General features: G+C 35.6%; 1 protein-coding gene across 2 annotated transcripts; it reads left to right on the forward strand.

Moving 5' to 3' along the window:
* The first annotated feature begins 9,911 nt into the window (after window positions 1–9,911).
* Window positions 9,912–15,730, forward strand: LOC131610717 (uncharacterized). Of its 2 annotated transcripts, XR_009286600.1 has the most exons (6): window positions 9,912–10,236; window positions 10,640–11,798; window positions 11,909–12,427; window positions 12,521–13,875; window positions 13,985–14,077; window positions 14,150–15,730. XR_009286600.1 is itself a non-coding variant. In XM_058882743.1 (3 exons), the coding sequence occupies exon 2, from the start codon at window positions 10,650–10,652 to the stop codon at window positions 11,454–11,456; it is 807 nt and encodes a 268-aa protein (XP_058738726.1). In that variant the 5' UTR covers window positions 9,912–10,236; window positions 10,640–10,649; the 3' UTR covers window positions 11,457–12,427; window positions 12,521–13,819. The 2 variants fall into 2 exon arrangements, 1 of the variants encoding a protein (XP_058738726.1); XM_058882743.1 differs by lacking the exons at window positions 13,985–14,077; window positions 14,150–15,730 and having other exon boundaries at window positions 10,640–12,427; window positions 12,521–13,819.
* The last annotated feature ends 5,835 nt before the right edge of the window (window positions 15,731–21,565 follow it).

A 21,565-nucleotide genomic window follows, 5' to 3' on the forward strand; every position in this document is an offset into this window, starting at 1 on the left:
GGAAATAACAGCTAATGCACCAAAGCCACAGATCCATTTAAAACTTTACATTTAGGAAAAGATAGACGTCTCCAAATCAAAGACACCCGAGAGAGCACCAAACCATAAAGGACGCAGCAAGAATATATCCAATGTAGGTCGAAATCACTCACCTATGGTTTAAACACATAATAAGATTCTCAAGCCTATATGAGAAGACACATAAATGTTTCACGCAGATCATTAATTGTAGTGTCTTGAGCGTTGATACTCGTGAAATGAACGGTATGATTTGGGTAAAATTTGTTTAACGAGTTCTTTTATAATAAAACCTTATTGTTTTATCCCTCGGTTATTTGTGAACCCGACGGAATAGATCATTTATAGTAAAATCGGTTTATTTTATCCCAAAGAATAGGGCGACTACACATATGTTAGAATTAGAGTAAAATATGTTTAACGAGTTCTTTTATAGTAAAATCTTATTATTTTATCCCTTAGTTATTTATGAATCTAACGCGATAGATCATTTTGCTGAAAAATAAAAAATATAATAAAAAGAAATGTTCCTAAATACATTTTCTCCTCAGTCATATGAGAAACCGACGTAAAGCATGAAGCGTCTTGGAAACATACTAGAATAGCAATGATCATCCATATCCAAAACGTAACGTATCTTTTGAATTTTCAAGGAGGTAATATGCTGTTCTCTTATTGTTTCACTTCATCTTCTCCACTATATTTAAACACTACTTAAGTCTCATTTCATTTCCATCTTTTTGTGTCTTCAAACCTGTTTCCTCTGATTTTTTTAAAGTTTTTTCTTTTTTTCAAAATTGTTTTCCGAAAATCTTTTGTTCGTTATCAATGAGAAGTTGGTTGATTTCAGAGAGTTGAAAAGACAAGCCTTTGATTTACTTAAAGTTGTTTACAAACAAAAATGGGAAGGTTACTTTGACATGCTTAATGGAACCATCTATCGTAATTTCGTTAGAGTTTTGGGTAAATGCCACCCTTGGACAACCTGGGCAGAATGGTTCTGAAATCCAGTCAATGATTTCTCTATTACCATTCCTCTTTCACTTATTGCTTAGAAAATAAGGTGTGAAGAGGAAGGTTTTTGTGTTGAAGATTATGTATTCAACGATGTCTTCTCAAGCCTCCGTCTCCAAATCTATGTCAACTACAATAAGCTCAGCAGCCTTGTGTGGTTTCGTTTTTTTTTTACCTCCCCGTTTCACTTGGGAGGACGGCACGCTAGACCCTTCACGCGGAATTTGGAAGGAGAATGTGCCCGTTGCGGGATGAATTTTGTTTCAGTTCTTCCTACGATAACACACGAACGTTTTAATTATCCTACGAAAGAGGAAGGGGAAAAAGATCTCAAATAAACCCTAGGAGTTTGCTAAGTGTGGGGATTCACCTAGACTAGAAATTCTGGAGTCCGGGAGGTCGGTTATACATAGGGAAGGTTTTAAGCACCCTACATATCCGTAGTACTCTACGGGGACCTTCTTTGTGTCTATGTGTTTGTGTTTGTTGCTTATTGATTGGGAAAGTTTCTCCTTTGTATTAGGAGAAGGAATTGAATTGAATAAAAAGAAAGATAGACTGACTGACTATTTTTGGTTTTTTATTAGTTCGCTGAGATTCCTTGTGAACCTCATGCCTACATATCCCTAATGGAAGTCAGAGCTTTTTGTAGTTCGGAGAACTAATTAGGGAAATTAATTATTTTTTGTGCCTTGCTTAAAGCTCAAGGTTGAAGCTTGAATTAAATCTCTGTTTACAGTAAAGAGACATGAAATTATCTTTACAGAGAGGTATTTCTACTATACCACCATAAACATTAAAAGAGTGACAGAAAAGCTGAATTCATTTCATTCAAGAGGGAGACCTTACTTGTGTATGTGCAAGTATACCAGTCAACTGCGTCTTGAATGAAAGAAAGGTGCTCAACCAAATTAGGGAAAGTTACAACATGTCTGGGTTTACTGACAGGGCATGACTTTCAAAATCCTAAATGGGAGACTAATTAAAATTAAAATGTAATGTAATGTTTGTTTGAATATGGTGAGATAGGAGAAAGATCTCTCTATAGAGATAAGCTATGTCTATCTATTGTATGAAAGATTTGACTTTAGCTGGCTTGTATGAGGCCCAAGCTTGAGGCTTTTTTGATTGATTTTTATTGACTCTGGGAGATGACTCCACTGAGGACTAATTTAAGCTAAAAGGTTTTGTGTTCTGTACAAAGCCCAGAATTGAGGCTGACTCTAGTTGGAGAGTGTTTATTTGATGGATTTTATTTAGTGTTCTGTACAAAGCCCAGAATTGTGGCTGACTCTACTTAGGGAGTATATTATTTTCTGCCTTGTATGAAGCCCAAGGTTGTGGCTGACTCTTACTAGGGAAGACATTGTTTTCTGCCTTGTACAAAGCCCAAGGTTGTGGCGGACTCTTAAAGAAACTGAATATGGATGACTCTGTGGGGAAAAGATCCTAAAGGTTAGGAATCTTTTGACACAGGGAATGTAATTTTATCTGCCTTGTACAAAGCCCGAGGTTGTGGCTACTTGATGGTGAAAGACTCACTGGGGAGACTCTATTATCTGCGTTGTACAAAGCCCAAGGTTGTGGCTGACTCTGGATAGGGGAATATCTATGAGTAGGGTTTTGACTCTAAGAGGAGTATGTGCCTTGTACAAAGCCCAAGGTTGAGGCTGACTTTTTAAAGAAAGATCTATCAGTGTGGGATCTTTGACTCAGAGGGGATTTTGACTCTATTGAGGATTATCCTAAAGGTTGACCCTACTGAGGATTGTTCTTCTGTTAAACAGGAATGAATGAATGAAAGACCCAGGTTTGAAGATTGACCCTACTGGTGACTTTTTGAATGGTTGACCTAAAGTAGACTCTACCGGGGAATTTGTTTTTTAAAAGCTTAATTTTGGAAGCTAACCCTTTCCAGGGAATTATGACTTTAGAGGACTGATTTTGGAGGCTAACCCTTTCCAGGGATTTTACTCTGCTGGAGAGTTTTATCTTTTGAAAGTTTAATTTTTGGAAGCTAACCCTTTCCAGGGAATTTGGATTTTAAGGAGTGATTTTGGAGGCTAACTCTTTCCAGGGGTTTTTGATGATGGCAGAATGATTATCTATTTGAGACTTCTTGTTTAAAGCCCAAGATTAAGGCTGACATTGACTAAGGATAGACAGATATGGAACCTAGACTCTGCTAAGGAGGAAAATTAATAAAGATAAGGGTGACAGAGACTGCCCATGTCTCTCATTACAAAAGGTGAACTCAATATGAGATTGAGACATACTTAGCTTGTGTAAAGTCTGGTTTGAAGAGTAGAAGAAAATCAACAGGATAGGTTAAAGGGTGACTAAAGACCTGTTCCTATGTTTATAAGAAACCTGATGGGTCCTTGTATACAAGCTCAAGAGTAAGCTGGGAATGCTTTTAAGAAGCCTGTGGGTCCTTGTACAAAGCCCAAGAGGAGACTAATCGAGGGTCATCGAGGGTCCTTGTTATAGCACAAGAGAAAGCTATGAGGTTTTGAACTTATTTTGGCTCTAAGCAAATGGGTAAGAGGTTTCACCGGGAATAATTCCTCTTGGGTGGATGTGTCCTAGTTTGGGTTCTAAGGCTTTTTCAAGATGTTTCACCGGGAATAATTCATCTTGAGGGTTTGAACTAAAGATCTCTAATTAGGAAAGAGCCTTCACCGGGAATACATTCTCAATCCTAGGCCATAGTCCTATAATATATATATATATATATATATATATATATATATATATATATATATATATATAGTTTAACTGTCCTAAGGTTGTACTCAGACGTAGTCCTAAACAATATATAAACAGTTTATATTTGACAGTAATTTAAATGAAGGCTGTAAATTGAAAGCTTGTAAAGCCTAACCTGGATGGAGTGGAGGCCTTTGAAGATGTATGTACAAAGCCTTACCAGCAGTTGATTGTTTATTGATAACAGTTGAATATTTATGATAAACAGTTAAAGGTTTTTTTGAAAACAGAAGAAGTGAAGATGGACATAGGTCACATAGGTATCTGAAGAGTTTCACCGGGAATAATGCCCTTCAAATACCAGAAGAATGTTTTGAAAACAGAAAGAAGATTTTGTAAATACAGTTTTTGAAAATCAAACTATGAAAAGAAAAAGGTGTTGGGACTTACACTCTATTAGAGGCCCATAGATTGATTTACTGTTTATGAGAAACAGTTGGAGAGATTTGAAATGATACAAGGTTTTGTTGTCTGAAAACCTTGGTCATCTGTTTAATTAAAGTTTGAAAACAGTTTTGAAAATTGACAAAAGTCAACTTAATTAGGGTAAAGACAAAGTCTATACCTAATTAAAACCTACATGATTAGGGTTTTATCACAAAAATATTTACAAGAGATTAGGTTTTGAAAATCAAGAGAAAACTATGTTTAAAGTATTTTAAAATACTTAAAAATATGTTAATTTAGACCTAATAAAAATATATCAAATAAATAATATTTTTGTGATTTTTTTTTATTATTCATAAAATAGATATGTTAAATGACAAGTGTGTGAAAAATCAAAAAGAAATTATTTAATTTGATTGGTTAATTTGTTGTGTGAAGTTGTAAAGAAAATGAAGAAGAAAAGTAGTAAAAAATGGGTTTTGGCCTCACCATGGTTTGAACCCACGCCCTTGAAGCCAGTACTCAAAACACACACCAACCAGCCAACGCGCGCTTGGTGTTATAGTGGTGACTCCAATGCAATACATATGTTGTTTAAGTGCATAGAGCAAAAAAGAAAATAAAATCAAAAGGTCTGGGGCGAGGGGATTCGAACTCCAGACCTTGGGCACGCGCAACACACAAACTCTCTTTACCACTGGGCTATATCAATGTATTCGTTATATGAATACCTTGCACTAAATATATTTTAAACTTGACCAGGAATGTTTGAAAATGGCGCGCCAACTGCCATCTTCGTCTTCAACCTCTAGCTCTTGGATTTTTGAATTTCCAGATCTCTCAATTCTCAACCAATGGCCAAGGTGTTAACATGAAACTTGTTCTAAATTCACTCACGACTCTAAATATATAGCTAACACAGATTTATACTAACTAACATCTAATGAATTAACTGAAAAACGTGAAGAACCCTAAAACTTAAAAATCAAATTAAATGACTATACTAAAAGATAAACAGATGATGATAGAGGGTTTTTAATCCTCTGATGATGCTGAATGAAATGGTATCGAGTTTTATCACAAAGAGTGCTTAAATTAAAGAGGTGGAGTTCAAAAACTTACCTCTGAAACTGAAGGTCGTGTGAATGATAGGAAGCTCCTGACTTTGAATGGATGATCACAAAAGCTTCCTTGGACCTTGTTGATGCTATCTGGGCACTTGGATTGCTTTGAAAACCTCTGAAATGATCTACCCGACCCCTCTTGCTTGAGCTTCAAGTAGAAATGGAAGATGGTGATTCTGCACTTACAGATGAGCTGCGACCATCTGGATAGCTTCACTACACCCTAAGGAATGTGTCTGAATGCTTAGACTTGCTTGACACCTCCTGAATTGATCTACAGACCTCCAACTGACTCTGCTCCAAAGTGAAAGTGAAGATGGTGTTCTTGCACTTACAGAAGTGAACCAGGTGCTTGGATCACTTCTAATGAACCTCCTTGAGATGTTAGAGTGCTTACTTTCAAAAGAAGAGCTCTTGTTTGAAGAATTTGATTCTTCTTGCCAAAGAACTTTTGAAAACCATAAGCATGAGGGAGAGAAAGAGAAAGCAAGGAATAGAGTTGCTTTGGTGTGATCAATATGAAGAATGACACTTCTATTTATAGGCAAAGAGCTCTGTACAGATTGGAGGAGTGAGCTTGCTTAATGAGGGAGTTTTGGTTTCTTGGCCATGAAGAAATGCAAAGAATCTCCAAAATGCAATGATGGAATTTTCGAGCATTCCCCCTAGCCATTGATCCTTGCAGATCTTAGGGAACATTTCTGATGTGTAGAAGCTTTCTATTGGCTTAGGAGAAGATTCCAATTGATGAATCATCACTTACCATAAATTCTCAAAAGTAATGATTACATAATCACATGTTCTTGTTTTGGGAATATTCTCCAATTCTCATGCCATGGTGAAAATGAATGCATGGCATATTTTGTTATGTGTTATGGGTCGTGTAGCATCCATTGGTGAAGTCTTTTGCACAAAATTGCAAAGTTTCAAAATGGTACATGACCTATAATTTTACTTCATGAGGCCAACTTTGAACAAGCATAACTCTTAGCTCAAAATGAATTTGGAGAAGGTTGAGCATAATTTGGAAAGCCCTTAACATGTAATTCAATTCATTAGTTTGGAGTTTTTCCAAAATTATTTGGGAAATTTGTGAAAAACAGGCCCAAAGTTTGAAGAAAACTAGGTTAAAACACTTAGAATTTTTCTAAGTTTTTCATGACCTATAACTTCCAAAGTTCATATCTCTTCAATGATTGATCTCTTGAAAAAAGTTCCCTTGTGAGAAGTTATTTTATTTGATGAGATCTACAACTTTCATGTTAGAAGTTTTTTGAGTTGTGTAGGTGAAATTTTAAGATCCATAAACTAGGTCAAAATGCACTAGTTTGACTTTTTGTTGACTTTTTTATTCTTGATGAATTTTCTTGACTTTCTTTGGTCAAATGACTTCAATAATCATATGTTGATGATATTGATCCTTAAAAGTCATGGCTTGACCTAAAATCCTAAAAGTCAAAGATGATCTTGTACAGTTGACTTTTTCCAGATGAAGTGAAATTTTGGACTTTTGTGTTGAATCAAACTCTCCTCCTCAAATGGATGATATGAATGGATTATATTGAAGTAATAGAGGTTCTTGAGCCATGTGTTAAGTGGTGGATCCATGTCCTGATTAAAAGTCAACTATGCAAGTGAATTAGGTCTGAAACCCTAATTGTCGACCATATGAAATTGATGACTGTAGATCTTGAATTGAAGTGTAATGCCCTATGGATATTGTCATATGGATCATTTGAAGATGTTTGAAGCCTTTGAGTGATGCCCTGGAGCTTTTTAGGGTTTCCCAAATGTGGTCCCTGATTGCAGTCCTTGATGGGCTCAAAACCCTAGACTAGTGAACTAAGTAAACTTGAGTCCAGATGATTGGTGTCCTATCAATCTGTGGGTAAATGAATCATCTGAGTCCCATGATTGTATTAGAAGTACTTCTCATATTGATTGATCCTTTGCCGGAACTCCTTTGTCCTTAAGCATCCTTGATTAAGTACCAGATGAAAGAGTGACTATTCTGAGTACTTGTCTTGAATTTGATAAAATGCCTGAAGGTGTGACATCTCAGGGGGGGGGTCAAAATTAGGGTATGACACCTTGCAACTCTCCTCCTAATTGCCAAAGTTTGGCATCAAATTATGGTGTCAAAACTACGTCCAAGAGAGAAAGAACTGGAAGTGCATAGTTTAGATGACAAGCATCTCTTGTTATTCCTTACCTACAAGCACAAAGTTAATCTTCCTCTTACCATCTTTAACTTCATAAAGGAAATGATTATGATCTCTCGCGGAGAAATGTCTTTCCGCATATCTTATGGAAGAGTTCTTTCAAAACTTTTCTCTCAGCTAGGAATAGTTAAGAGGATAAAAAGAGCAAGGGACACTTGAATTTGAAAAGAGTCAGAAGTATGAATATGTTGAATAGTACATTATATATTGTCCTATTTTTGTAATCCATAATATATTATCAATGAAATATTTTGTTTCCATTTCAATCTTATTATTGCCAATTATTTTTTATTGTTAACTAAGATTTTGAAAAAAAAATGAAAAAAAATTAACTAAAAAAAGGAAGTTGTAAATTAAAGGCGCCTTAACAGTTTGGAGTATTAAGGCGCTCATTTGGAGGTGGTCGTTTATTGGAAAAATTAATCATATCAATTATAACTTTTATGAGTTTAGCAAATCCCCTTTGTTATATCTGTCCTAGGTTGTATTTGATGATTAATTTTCTTAAGTTTCGAGCTTTGCCTCTTCTTTTTGTAATCGGTCATTAGAACATTTGGTTCTTTTTATAATATCTTGATTAAAAAAAACCAATTAAACTTTTGAAGAAGAAAAAAATTTATGCAGTAATAGGGCTTGTGACATTGACTCAATCTACTTCTTCTTTCTTGGAATTTATATAGGGTATATATGAGTTTGATATTATAATAGAGGTACCAATTATTTGTATTTTAACCTGAAACAAATTAAAGAGTCCAAAAAATGTATATCATTTTAACATAATTAATAAGTTTTGCATAACTTATAAGAAAGTGATTAATTGTTTAAAAAAATTTAAAACGCGATTATATTGGTTGATTTCAATAGTAAAAAAATATTATTTATTAAATATTGTTATTAATTCAATCTCAATCTCAAAAAATATGTCATATTTTTTCTTTTTCAAAATAAAAATATAATATTTATTATTTTTTTAATCATATACACTTTTTTTTCCGTCTTCTTAAATTATATAAAATAAGAAATTTAAATAACTTTATACATTCATGAAAAATTAGGAATGACTTTACAAAATTAAAACTGTTTTTTCATTAACAAAATTAAAAATAAAAATAAAAATAAAAAGCAATAAGTAAGAAATATTAAAATTAAATACAAAATTGTTGAATTGATTATTTGAACAAAATGAAAAACTAAACAGATTATTTATAATTTGTTACGAAAAAATATTATAATTCACTTTAATTAAGTTTTTTTTACAACATTTAAGATCTAATGAAAGAATCAAGTATACAAAATTACAATGGCCTTGCAAACACCAAGGTAAACCCAAGAAGAAAGAAGCTAAGCATCTAATTATTCTAACTGCCCCAATCACAATATACAAAACAAATAAAAAAATCCTCACTTCACCCAGAATAAACGTGAAGAAGGAAATAAGAATTAAAAATGAACTTTTAGCAAAGAAAATAAAAACTAAAGTAGCTGCTCCACGTTGTTAGGAAGTAAGAGCCAAGAATGGTACCCCAAGGCTAACACTATGTTCACTCGGATATTTTGAAGAATTATCTTTTAGACAAAAAATGATACCCCAAAGCTAAGCCTTTGTTATTAAGGGGTTTTGGTTTGGTCCCCTATGTCTTATAATTTCCTTCAGTTTTATTTAAGAGCCAAGGCGCCAAAGCCACCGATCCATTAAAAACCAAGTCGGACAGAAAGAAATCCGAAAGATCACTTTGAACCACGGACCACCTCACCGTAAAAATCATGCTAGTTAGCAAGCACTCTACCAATTCAACTACAACCGATAATTATAGTTTTAAATGCGGTTGCAACAAATAAGTTTTTTTTAATATTTGTTTTTCATTTTTTTTTTGAAACTTTTAAATAAAAGATTAAAAGTCTAAACTTAAATGTTGAACAATGAGTTAAAGGAATATCTTGGTCTTTGTTTTAAGTTTTAAACACTAGGACAAAAAAATTAATATAATTTTAAATTGTACACTCAATATACTAAAAACAGGTAAATTAGATATACGGTGACAATTTTATAAATAAAATATTAATTTAAACATTATCAGGCGACAATATATACCCTATTTTCTAAAAACGGATTTAAATTAAAAATATTATTATAATCAAATTTCAATTATTCCCTTTAAATAAAACGAATTTAAATTAAAAATATTATTATAATCAAATTTCAATTACTTCTTTTAACAAAATAACGGGTGTAAATTATATGAAAAAAAATATATTTAAGAATATAACTCAACATATATAATCTTTGTGGCATATTAATGGGTGAATAAAGTATTTTAAATATTATAATATAACTCTTTATTAGTTGAAACATTATAATCCTCTAAATTTACTTTCAGAAAACTCTAAACATAATACTCATAATAAAATACTCATTTTCAGAAACCCATTTTCAACTCTTTCACGGATGCAATGGCAATGGTGATTTAGCGACTGAACATATATGTAAGAGGATTCATCTAAGTTTAATTTTGGGTTCCTTTCACTCGCTCACTCTCATTTCGGTAAGGGTTTCTGTGGGTTTCTTCGCTCCCTCTCATTTCGGTAAGGGTTTCTGTGGGTTGTCTTCTTTGCTTCAGCCTCAGCTTCTCTCTTCGTCTCTCCTGTTTCTCTTGTTCGTCGTTCATCCCTTCATTTCCTCTTGCGTTGGCCTTCTGGATTTGGTGAGTGACCCCTTTGTGTTTTTATAATTTGATTTATAAATTTTGTATGGGTACTGAGTTATTGTTTTAATTTTACCATAAATATATGTTTATAGTTATTAATATTTAGTATTATTATACATTTTTATCTAAATCGATGTTTAGTTTTTACTTTAGGTGAAACTTTAACTGTTTGGTAATAAGATAGTAGTATTTAGATGATTGATCAGTGCTTTGCCGGTTGAAAGTTGAGTTAATTGAATACATTTATTTTTTATTTTTTTTATAAGTGAATACATTTATTTTATTTTGTGGTATAATGGATAATACATATTTCTTTTAGGGTTTTGTCTTAATTTTTTTCAGTTCCTTACTGTTGAACATTTTCTCACAAATGTTGATTCTTAATTCTTCTTTCTTGTAGTTGAACAGACATGAATCCAGAAATTTCCAATTCCTATGCTAATTTTGCTAAGCAGCTTAAAAGCTATTCTTGGCTTCTTCACAAAGTTTCTGGTGATGGTGATAATAAAGTGGCATACGGATTAGGTTCAGGATTTGCTGTGAGGATTGATGAGGACACACGTACTAAGAACCAGCTTCAGCCAAATGACTTGATCATCTTGACATGTGACCATGTGTTACCGGCTGATGATGAAATAGTCAGAGTCCGCAACTTTAACCACAAAACTAGTTTCAACGCAAGGATACTGCGTAGGAATCGTTCCTGGGACATAGCTTTATTGGTGCTACAAAATGCAGCAGATAAGTTTGCTAGTGCTGAATTTGTTGAAGACGGAAACATATTACTTTCTCAGCCATTATTCCATGTCGGTAACCCAGGAAGGTTTTTATGGTCGTTCTTCATTGGATGTGCTGGGAATAAGTGCACGAATGATGCTGTTGCTCCTTCTCGTCGTAGTAGAAAAAAATGTTTTTTCCACAAACCTGACTTGAATGAAACGGCAAGTCATCTAAAATTAGGAGACTTTGTTAATAAGAAGTTTTTTGCAAGACCAAATTTGATTGGAGAAAATATTAAGGAGAAAATGAAAAACTTAAACCCGAGTGTTCCTGTGATACAGTGTTGCGGCATGGGTACTGCCGAGGGATGTTCTGGAGGGCCTGTTTTCAACAATGAAGGGAAGATTGTTGGAATGATGGGTTTCAATTTGGTTGAGTTTGATATTGTTAGCCATGTAAGCATGTTGAAGGCATACGTCTATGACCCTTTATGTTAAGTAGTTCTGCTTTTCAATCATTAGATTTCTCCTCAATTGTATTAGATGGTTGAAATTAGCATGCATATGGCAAGAAGCACATCGGAACAGATTTTAGCTTCATTGTTCATTCTACTATTATTCGGTTTATTCTCTTATTTTGTTATAACAGTTTGACTTCAACTAATTATGTAATGTTCTGTTTGATATTTTAGATATAATTATCTTAGTCACTTAAGGATTATAGAGAGCTAATTGTGATTGTGGTTGTTAGCCTTTTTGCGTGAAATCACATTAATGGACTGACAGACTCGAATAGTAACCATGCCCAATATTTTGGATCTCAAAATATTAAAGAGAACGGTGCGAATCGACCCATTTATATACACTCCTTGTAATTCTGAACCATTGTGATAAGTGTACTAGAGTTGCTCACAGTATCATTGCCGCTCTTTGTGTCTGTGTGGATGTAGGTCACATTGAACAAACCATGTAAAATCTATACACATTCTTCTTCATTATGCTATGATTCTGTTTATTCTCTTGTAAGTTTGACTTCGACTCCTAATTCTATAATGTTGTATTATTATATAACTGTCAGAGTCATTTATGGATTATAGGTAGCGGAAGTGTGATTTTGCTTGGTTCTTGAGTTAATCCCCTTAACTGTGATTGTTAGTCATTTAGGATTATTGTTAGTCCACTTTTATATGAATGTATCTAAATATAAAACACTGTACATTCGGCACACTTTTAGAAAAAATCAATTTTGTCACCAAAAAACCAAACTAACACTTAATGATCTTCAACATATCATTGAACCTTCCCTTTTGACCTTCCTGTAAGTGTAGGAAATATCTTTCAGGAGAGGTTTAGCTTATATAATGGCAATAATGAAAAGGGTTTTTCTCGCGAAAATATTGAGTCTATATGCAGTGTTGAACGATCAACTATAAAAGCCAATAAGAACCTCGGTTACATTGGCGAAAAAGGTATATTATCGAATTTAAATGTCTGTTACTAAATTTTGGGCTTCTGCCTTTTGAAAGTCTTGTGTTAATATAGTTGTTTTCATTGAATGATAGTGAACTGTTTATGCACTGAGGCTCCTGGCTTGAACTGCTTTGCTGGAATGCGCGCTTCAATGGAGGTTACAAGCTTCTCATAGCTTGCACTCTCATACTCCTTAAATACACCCTCGAGATTAAGCTCGTTATAAAAGATCTTCACGTCGGCAACATTTGCTGGATCAAGCTTCCCATAGTTCTCATATGTAAGACTTTCTTTTGTTCTTCAATGGAAAGTTCCAATGTTTTTACAACTAACCAAGAGCACTTAAAGTCTTCATATCTGGTTTCGTATATAACTAAAATGAGATCATTCAGTATCTATGGCATGATCCAGAATCTGCTTACCTTTCCAATTGTTTCAGGATCACCAAAGCAATCCAAATAATCAACCATTAAAACCTTCAACACATGCCAATCAGGCCATTCAAAGGCATATAAGTTTTATTACATATTGCTAAACAATGCAAGTTCTTGTGCGACGAAATCTCGATCTAAGAACCACCGGATATTAAAGCCTCTAACATGCCTCCGTATTTCGAAATTGGACTGGCCTATTCAATTGAAACTTTCCAAAATCACCATCCACTCGCTTACTACCACGGTAATCACCTCACCATTTCTATCTCAAAACTACCTTCGAAGACTCTTCCTCGATCGCACATGAGTTCCTTTGAGTGCCATTAGATTTATTAACTTAATTCATGATAGAAATAAACCGTATTGCGCAAGATGGACGACAGCCTAAATTCTTTATTCCTTGAGACTTCAACATTGATTGAGTCACCAACAGCTCAACCTTGTTGTTTTGTGGACTGATCATTCTCGGAACGAAACTGCAGAAGTTACATCTACCACTGCCTATCTTGACTTGAGACAGAAGCAATAAAATACTGAAAAGTGTCATGAGCCTGTAAGCTCTAATTATTCTCAGCGAACCAATGCTCTCCATAACTGATACTCTAGGGATCAGTTTCATGATTATAACTTCAAAGGCTGCATTGTCAGTTAGCAATCTGTCCTTAGCTTGCTGAATAGAATAATATGTTGCAGCTATATGCTTTATTTCCAATATATGCTTTAGTTCCAAAACTTAGTGCATGAGTAATAGATTCATTCCTTGTGATTCCTTTTAATTTATTCATTTTTTCATTATTGTCGGTGCAATGTGTCGATGTCGGTGTTGTGTTTCCAGTTTCTTTCATAAAACATTTATATTTGAAATGTTACCTTGACTAAGGGGTAAGGGTTCTTCCATCTTCAAGAGTCTTATTTCCTAGTGAAGAAGTTTGCTAAAGATATGATAGTCTTCTTCTGCGCTCTACCTCCAAATAAATAGAATATAAGGGATCCCATTTGAAGAGAAGGAAAAAGTAAGTTCTGTGAACCAATGAAACATTACAAGCATCCCAGAGTTCAATAATCTCCTTTTGCAATTTCGGAGGCCAGTTTTAAATGTATTTTATTAATTTTCTGTTGTAGTGGGAGCTTGTCCTTTGGAAGTCTATTGTTCAATGCATGTCCGTAACGGGTCTGCTGCGATAATTTCCTGAACGAATCTGCTGCGTGCTTAAGGTAATTGGACATTGGAGCTGATAACAGTGTTTGTATAATTTTGGTGGCTAATGATATGATGATCTCTCGCAGCTGTCCCCCAAGATTTTATTTTATTGGACACATCTGATGCTGTTGCAGTTAATGAGTATATGAAGGAAAAGCTGGTACGACATATAATGGTACTTACAGAGCAACCTCAACTCGTAAAGGCTTTATTTCTCCTAGACGTTTTGGTGGAATTGCTCATAAATCGGCTGCAGAGAGTCAGTGTGCTAATACCGTGTTCTGATTATCAATTCTCTGTGGGATTTTCCCGGTTATATAGCAGAAGTTGCTGTTCATGTCGAGAGTTAGAGGGGCATAGTTTTGTTAGTGTGGCATCCTTGGGAGCAACCAGTGACATGGATGCGTTTGTTTTGAAGTGGCTGCATCTCGGTGTTGGCGTTGGATTTATCGCGGAGTTGCTTTTCAGTTAAGGTCTTTTGTGCATGTGGTGGATTCGAGCTTGGTTCTTTGGCGGTTCTTATCAAACTTTAGATCCTCAAATTCCAATGAAAAATTGTATCCTTAGATCCTCTAGTATTGCACATATCTGTAGGCCAATTCCTTCCAATTGTCACAATTATCAAGTTGCAAATTTACTAAACATTCACTAAGATACTCCGAATACGGCCGACACTTCAACATCATTAAGAAATTTGAGAAAAAAATGAGTAAGTTGAGCATAGTCACATGCGTAGAGGAATTTAAATCACCCCGATACTCTATTTAGCGTCAAAAGTTCTTAACAGTAGCTAGCATAACAGACTTCAAACAAACTACCATATATAAACATACTTTACCTTAATACTGTTATAATGCAATTTCTATCCATTATAGCATACAACAGTTAAATTTGATACCAAATATCATATTGCTTAAAGATAAGTGGAGAATACAATCTGAAAATTAAATCTGTTCGAGCTGGCTGCATATGCAACATGAACTGATCAGCCTGTGTTATAGTCTTTAAGGATTAGAGTTTCATAAGGCCTCTTAAAGAACACCTAAAAAAACACCTGAAGAATGTCATCAGTTGTATTCTACTGAATCAAGTTGAGGGGTATATCAATGCTTCAATTTATCCTAATAAATATTACGACTATTGCCTGTAAATTGGATAATACTCGACTGTTATGAACTATTTCTGGAGAAGCTCAACAAAATCACCAGGATAATTTACATTTCACAATCTCATATATAGTAGAACTAGACTGAAGAATTAACATGATTACATAGAAGACAAGGAGATATTTAACTAGAAGACTCGACTTGTACAGAGAACTGTTTATGCACTGAGGCTCCTGACTTGAACTGCTTTGCTGGAATGCGCTTCAATGGAGGTTACAAGCTTCTCACAGCTTGCACTCTCATACTCCTTGAATACACCCTCGAGATTAAGCTCGTTATAAAAGATCTTCACTTTGGCGACATTACAGGATCATTCAGTATCTATGGCATGATCTAGAATCTGCTTACCTTTCCAATTGTTTCGGGATCACCAAAGCAATCCAAATAATCAGGCCATTCAAAGGCATATAAGTTTTATTACATATTGCTAAACAATGCAAGTTCTTGTGCGACGAAATCTCGATAAAAGAACCACCGGATATTAAAGCCTTTAACATGCGTCCGTATTTCGAAATTGGACTGGCCTATTCAAATGAAACTTTCCAAAACCACCATCCATTCTCTTACTACCACAGTAATCACCTCACCATTTCTATCCGAAGATCCGGTTTTTCTTTTCTCAACTTTTCCTCTACAGCGAAACCACACTCGCAGCCTGCTCATAGATTGACGCCGGAAAATTATGACCAAATTGTAGCTGGTTACAAATACTTTCACGCATCTAAGGCAATGCCTTACAGAACCCTCTAAATTACTCTACTGAGTTACCATCTCTTGCACCAAACAGAAGCAACTGAGATTTACCCTCCTTCATCTCAGAACTACCTTCGAAGACTCTTCCTCAATCGCACTCCTTTGAGTGCCATAGGATCTATTAACTTAATTCATAATAGAAATAAACCGTATTACGCAAGATGGACGACAGCCTAAATTCTTTATTCCTTGAGACTTCAACATTGATTGAGTCACCAACAGCTCAATTCTTTATTCCTTGTCAAAAAAAAAAATAATAGATTTATTCCTTGTGATTCCGTTTAATTTATTCATTTTATTATTGTTGGTGCGACGTGTCAGTGTCGGTGCCGGTGTCATGTTTCCAGTTTCTTTCATAAAATATATATTTGAAATGTTACCTTGACTAAGGGGTAAGGGTTCTTCCATCTTCAAGAGTCTTATTTCCTAGTGAAGAAGTTTGCTAAATATATGATAGTCTTCTTCTGTGCTCTACCTCCAAATAAATAGAATCTAAGGGATACATCCCATTTGAAGAGAAGGAAAAAGTAAGTTCTGTGAACCAATGAAACATTACAAGTATCCCAGAATTCAATAATCTCTTTTTGCAGCCTGTTAAATTTCTGAGGCCAGTCTGAATGACTTTCTCCATCAGCTTGCATTGGTTCCAAACCAATATCTTTGAAATTCTATATTAAATGCTTCAAAAATCAAAACACATTAAGCATCTCAAACTCTTTTCATAAAACTAAAAAATACAAAAACTCATTCAAAACTTCTTGCCACTTTGGCTTTTCTTTTAAAACTGTTTTCAAAGAGATTAGACATGAGTCATCACTATAAAAGAGATGTAATTTTCCTATCTCCATAGTGAAGAATGAAATGATGTTGATTATTTTCCACTTGAGGGAGCTAGTGGAATATTTGTTGATTTTATATCCAAATTGAAGTATTACTTCATAATGATGCAAAGATTCATCTTCTCATACTTGGTTTCTCAATCATCCGAGTTTTCTACTTAAGGAAATAGTATATCAGGAAACAAATCAAATACTACCACGGAACCGCCTGCAATGCTTATGCCAAGCTTAGCATTTAAATTACTTGTAACATGGCATTGGAGTTTACTTATAATCAAGTGATATTTTATTAATTTTCTGTTACGGTGGAAGCTTGTCCTTTGGAAGTCTATTGTTCAATGCATGTCCAGAACGGGTCTGCTGCGATAATTTCCTGAACGAATCTGCTGCGTGCTTAAGGTACTTGAACATTGGAGCTGATAACAGTGTTTGTATAATTTTGGTGGCTAATGATATGATGATCTGTCGCAGCTGTCCACCACATTCTTGTACCAAGATTTTATTTTATTGGACACATCTGATGCTGTTGCAGTTAATGAGTATACGAATGGGAAAAAGCTGGTACGGCATATAATGGTACTTACAGAGCAACCTCAACACGTAAAGGCTTTATTTCTCCTAGACGTTCTGGTGGAATTGCTCATAAATCGGCTGTGAAAAGTCAGTGTGCTAATACCGTGTTCTGATTATCAATTCTCTGTGGGATTTTCTCGGTTATATGGCAGAAGTTGCTGTTCATGTCGAGAGTTAGAGGGGGCATAGTTTTGTTAGTGTAGTATCCTTGGGAGCAGTCAGTGATATGGTTGCGTTTGTTTTGAAGTGGCTGCATCTTGGCGTTGGATTTATCGCGGAGTTGCTTTTCAGTTAAGATCTTTTGTGCATGTGGTGGATTCGAGCTTGGTCCTTTGCATGAGGCGGTTCTTATGAAACTTTCCTAGTCTCATCTTCAAATTCCAATGAAAATTTTGTATCCTTAGATCCTCTAGTATTGCACATATCTGTAGGCCAATTCCAATTGTCACAATTATCAAGTTGCAAATTTACTAAACATTCACTAAGATACTCTGAATACGGCTGACACTTCAACATCATTAAGAAATTTGAGAAAAAAATGAATAAGTTGAACATAGTCACATGCGTAGAGGAAGTTAAATCACCCCGATACTCTATTTAGCGTCAAATGTTCTTAACAGTAGCTAGCAGAACAGAATTCAAACAAACTACCATATATAAACATACTTTACCTTAATGCAATTTCTATCCATTATAGCATACAACAGTTAAATTGGATACCAAATATCATATTGCTTAAAGATTTTCTCATTTGCATTAAAGCGGAGAATACAATCTGAAAATTAAATCTGTTCGAGCTGGCTGCATACGCAACATGAACTGATCAGCCTGTGTTATAGTCTTTAAGGAATAGAGTTTCATAAAGCCTCTTAAAGAACAGCTAAAAAAACACCTGAAGAATGACATCAGTTGTATTCTACTGCATCAAGTTGAGGGGTATACCAATCCTTCAATTTATCCTAATAAATGTTACGACCATTGTAAATTGGATAATACTCGACTGTTATGAACTATTTCTGGAGAAGCTCCACAAAATCACCAGGACAATTTACATTTCACAATCTCATATATAGTAGAACTAGACTGAAGAATTAACATGATTTTACATAGAGGACAAGGAGCTATTAACTAGAAGACTTGTAGCAACCAAAGCATTCTAACTGTTTATGCACTGAGGCTCCTGGCTTGAACTGCTTTGCTGGAATGTGCTTCAATGAAGGTTACAAGCTTCTCATAGCTTGCACTCTCATACTCCTTGAATACACCCTCGAGATTAAGCTCGTTATAAAAGATCTTCACTTTGGCGACATTTGCTGGATCATTCAGTATCTATGGCATGATCCAGGATCTGCTCACCTTTCCAATTGTTTCAGGATCACCAAAGCAATCCAAATAATCATCCATTAAAACCTTCAACACGTGCCAATCAGCCCATTCAAAGGTGTTGTGAATTCAATGCCAAGAACAAAGTATAAAACAAGGAAGAATAAAGGACAAGGAAGAAGAGGAACACAATAATTGGTTATAACTGCTATTCTTTCACTTTCTCTTAAAACAAGATTACAAGTTTACAAGAATAACAAATAACCTCTCTCACCCTAAATTAGGATTTGCAGCTTAGCAATGATGAGAGACTAGTATGCTATTTATAATAAAACCTAACATACTAACTAATGGGCTTTTTCAGCAAGGCCCATTACACAAGCCAACTTAATAAACAAGGTAACTTAACAAATTAGGGTTTAAACACTAAAACCTAATTTAACATGCTAACAACCCTAACATCTTCGACATCTGCATGCTAGACCCATCTTCGACTACAGCATGCACACTTCGACACCAGCATGTGAACAATCCTTCGACTTCATGCTTAACTCTGTCGAACTGTCGAACCAAGAAGCTACCCTTCGACAATACTAGAGTTCGATCCAATATCTCACAAATCTCCACCTTGGACCTAACTCTACAACGTCAAGGAACAAACTAGTTTTCTTCATGCAGCTTTATCAACTGCATACAGTGGAAAAACTTGCAACTCGGCAATGTCTTGGTGATCATATCAGCAGCATTGTCTTCAGTCGAAACCTTCAGCACTTGGACTTCTCCACGCTCGATTACTCCTCTGACGAAATGCAGCCTCACATCAATGTGCTTAGTTCGCTCATGATAGGCTGAATTCTTCGACAGGTGTATTGCACTTTGACTATCACATTTAACAGTGATACCTCGACCTTGAAGTTTCAGCTCTTTCGCAAAACCTTCAAGCCACAATGCTTCTTTCACAGCTTCAGTTAGGGCAATATACTCCGCTTCAGTGGTTGATAGAGCAACAACCTTCTGAAGTGTTGCTTTCCAACTAATTGCAGTGCCAAACATAGTGAAAACATATCCAGAAATAGATTTTCTGGAATCCATACAACCTGCATAATCAGAGTCGACATATCCTTCTATTACTGCTTTACTATTTTCACCCAAGGCTCCACCATAAATTAGGACTCTATTCAGAGACCCATTTATGTACCTTAAAATCCACTTCAATGCTTGCCAGTGAGCCTTTCCAGGATTCGCCATGTACCTGCTTACAAGACTGACTGCGTAAGCTATGTCGGGTCTAGTACAAACCATAGCATACATCAAAGAACCAACTATATTAGCATACGGAATGCTATTCATATAGGCTCTTTCGACATCAGTACTGGGACACTGATCAATACTCAGCTTGAATTGAGGGTTTGTTGGAGTCACAACTGGCTTCGAATTCGACATACCAAACTTTTCAAGAATCTTCCGTAGATATGCCTCTTGAGATAGGCATGACTTCGACTTCTTTCTATCTCTTCGAATGTCAATTCCAAGAATCCTGGAAGCAGCTCCCAGATCCTTCATATCGAACTCCTTATTGAGTTCAGCCTTCACCCTCGTCACATCTTCAACATTGTTGCTTGCTATGAGAATATCATCCACATAAAGCAACAAAATAACAAATGAATTACCAGGTCGAAATCTGAAGTAAACGCAGTGGTCGAACTGACTTCTAATGAAACTTATGCGTGCCATGAAATTGTCGAATCTCCTATTCCACTGTCGAGGAGATTGTTTCAGCCCATACAAAGATCTCTTTAACTTGCACACATAATCTTCCTTCCCCTTTTCGACATACCCTTCAGGTTGCCTCATCAGGATCGTTTCATCTAGATCACCATACAAGAACGCAGTCTTCACATCCATCTGTTCCAGTTCAAGATCGAACTGTGCCACCATGGCAAACAACATTCGAATGGACCTATGCTTCACAACAGGAGAAAACATATCATTGAAGTCGACACCTTCTTTCTGAGTGAAACCCCTTGCAACTAACCTTGCCTTGTATCTTTTCGACGTCACTCCTTCAATTCCTTCCTTAACTTTGAAAATCCATTTACAGCTGACTAACCTTGCCCCAACAGGTTTCTTGATCAGTTCCCAAGTATGATTATCATGAAGAGATTTCATCTCATCATCCATGGCCTTCAGCCATTCAGTCTTATTTCGACTCCTCATAACTTCCTTATAGTCTCTAGGTTCTTCGTCTAGAACCTCACTTGCAGAGATTAAGGCATAAGCTATAAGATCTGCATATCCAAGTCTCTGAGGTGGCTTGATGACTCTTCTCGACCTATCTCTCGACAATAGGTAGTCATCGTCAGTTTCCTCAACTTCAGCATCTTCTGCTTCTTCTTCGACTTCATCTGGGATATGCAATTCAGCATCAACATGCTCCACCTCAACAGGAATCTCTACCTGTTCCAGCTCTTCGTCAGATGTTTCTGTACTTCGACCAACATCATCAGTTTTCTTAAAAGCCATTTCAACTTCATTGAAAACTACATCTCGACTGGTGATACACCTCCTGTGACCTGGCTCTAGGCACCATAGCCTATAAGCTTTGACTCCATCAGGGTATCCCATGAACATGCATTTCAGAGCTCTAGGTTCGACCTTGTCTTGCCTAATGTGAGCATAGGCTACGCAGCCAAATACTCTCAGTTTGTCGAGATCTGGTGGATGTCCCGACCAAACTTCTTCAGGTGTCTTCATATCTAACGCTGTCGAAGGACATCTATTTATCAGATATGTTGCTGTCGAAACAGCCTCAGCCCAGAACACCTTCTTTAACCCCGCACTAGTCAAC

Source organism: Vicia villosa, linkage group LG6 (assembly GCF_029867415.1).
Source record: "Vicia villosa cultivar HV-30 ecotype Madison, WI linkage group LG6, Vvil1.0, whole genome shotgun sequence".
NCBI classification, from domain to species: Eukaryota; Viridiplantae; Streptophyta; class Magnoliopsida; order Fabales; family Fabaceae; genus Vicia; species Vicia villosa.

Bases quoted from the DNA above. Each gene is read 5' to 3' on its own strand.
- LOC131610717 (XM_058882743.1), top strand. From the start codon at position 10,650: ATGAATCCAGAAATTTCCAATTCCTATGCTAATTTTGCTAAGCAGCTT.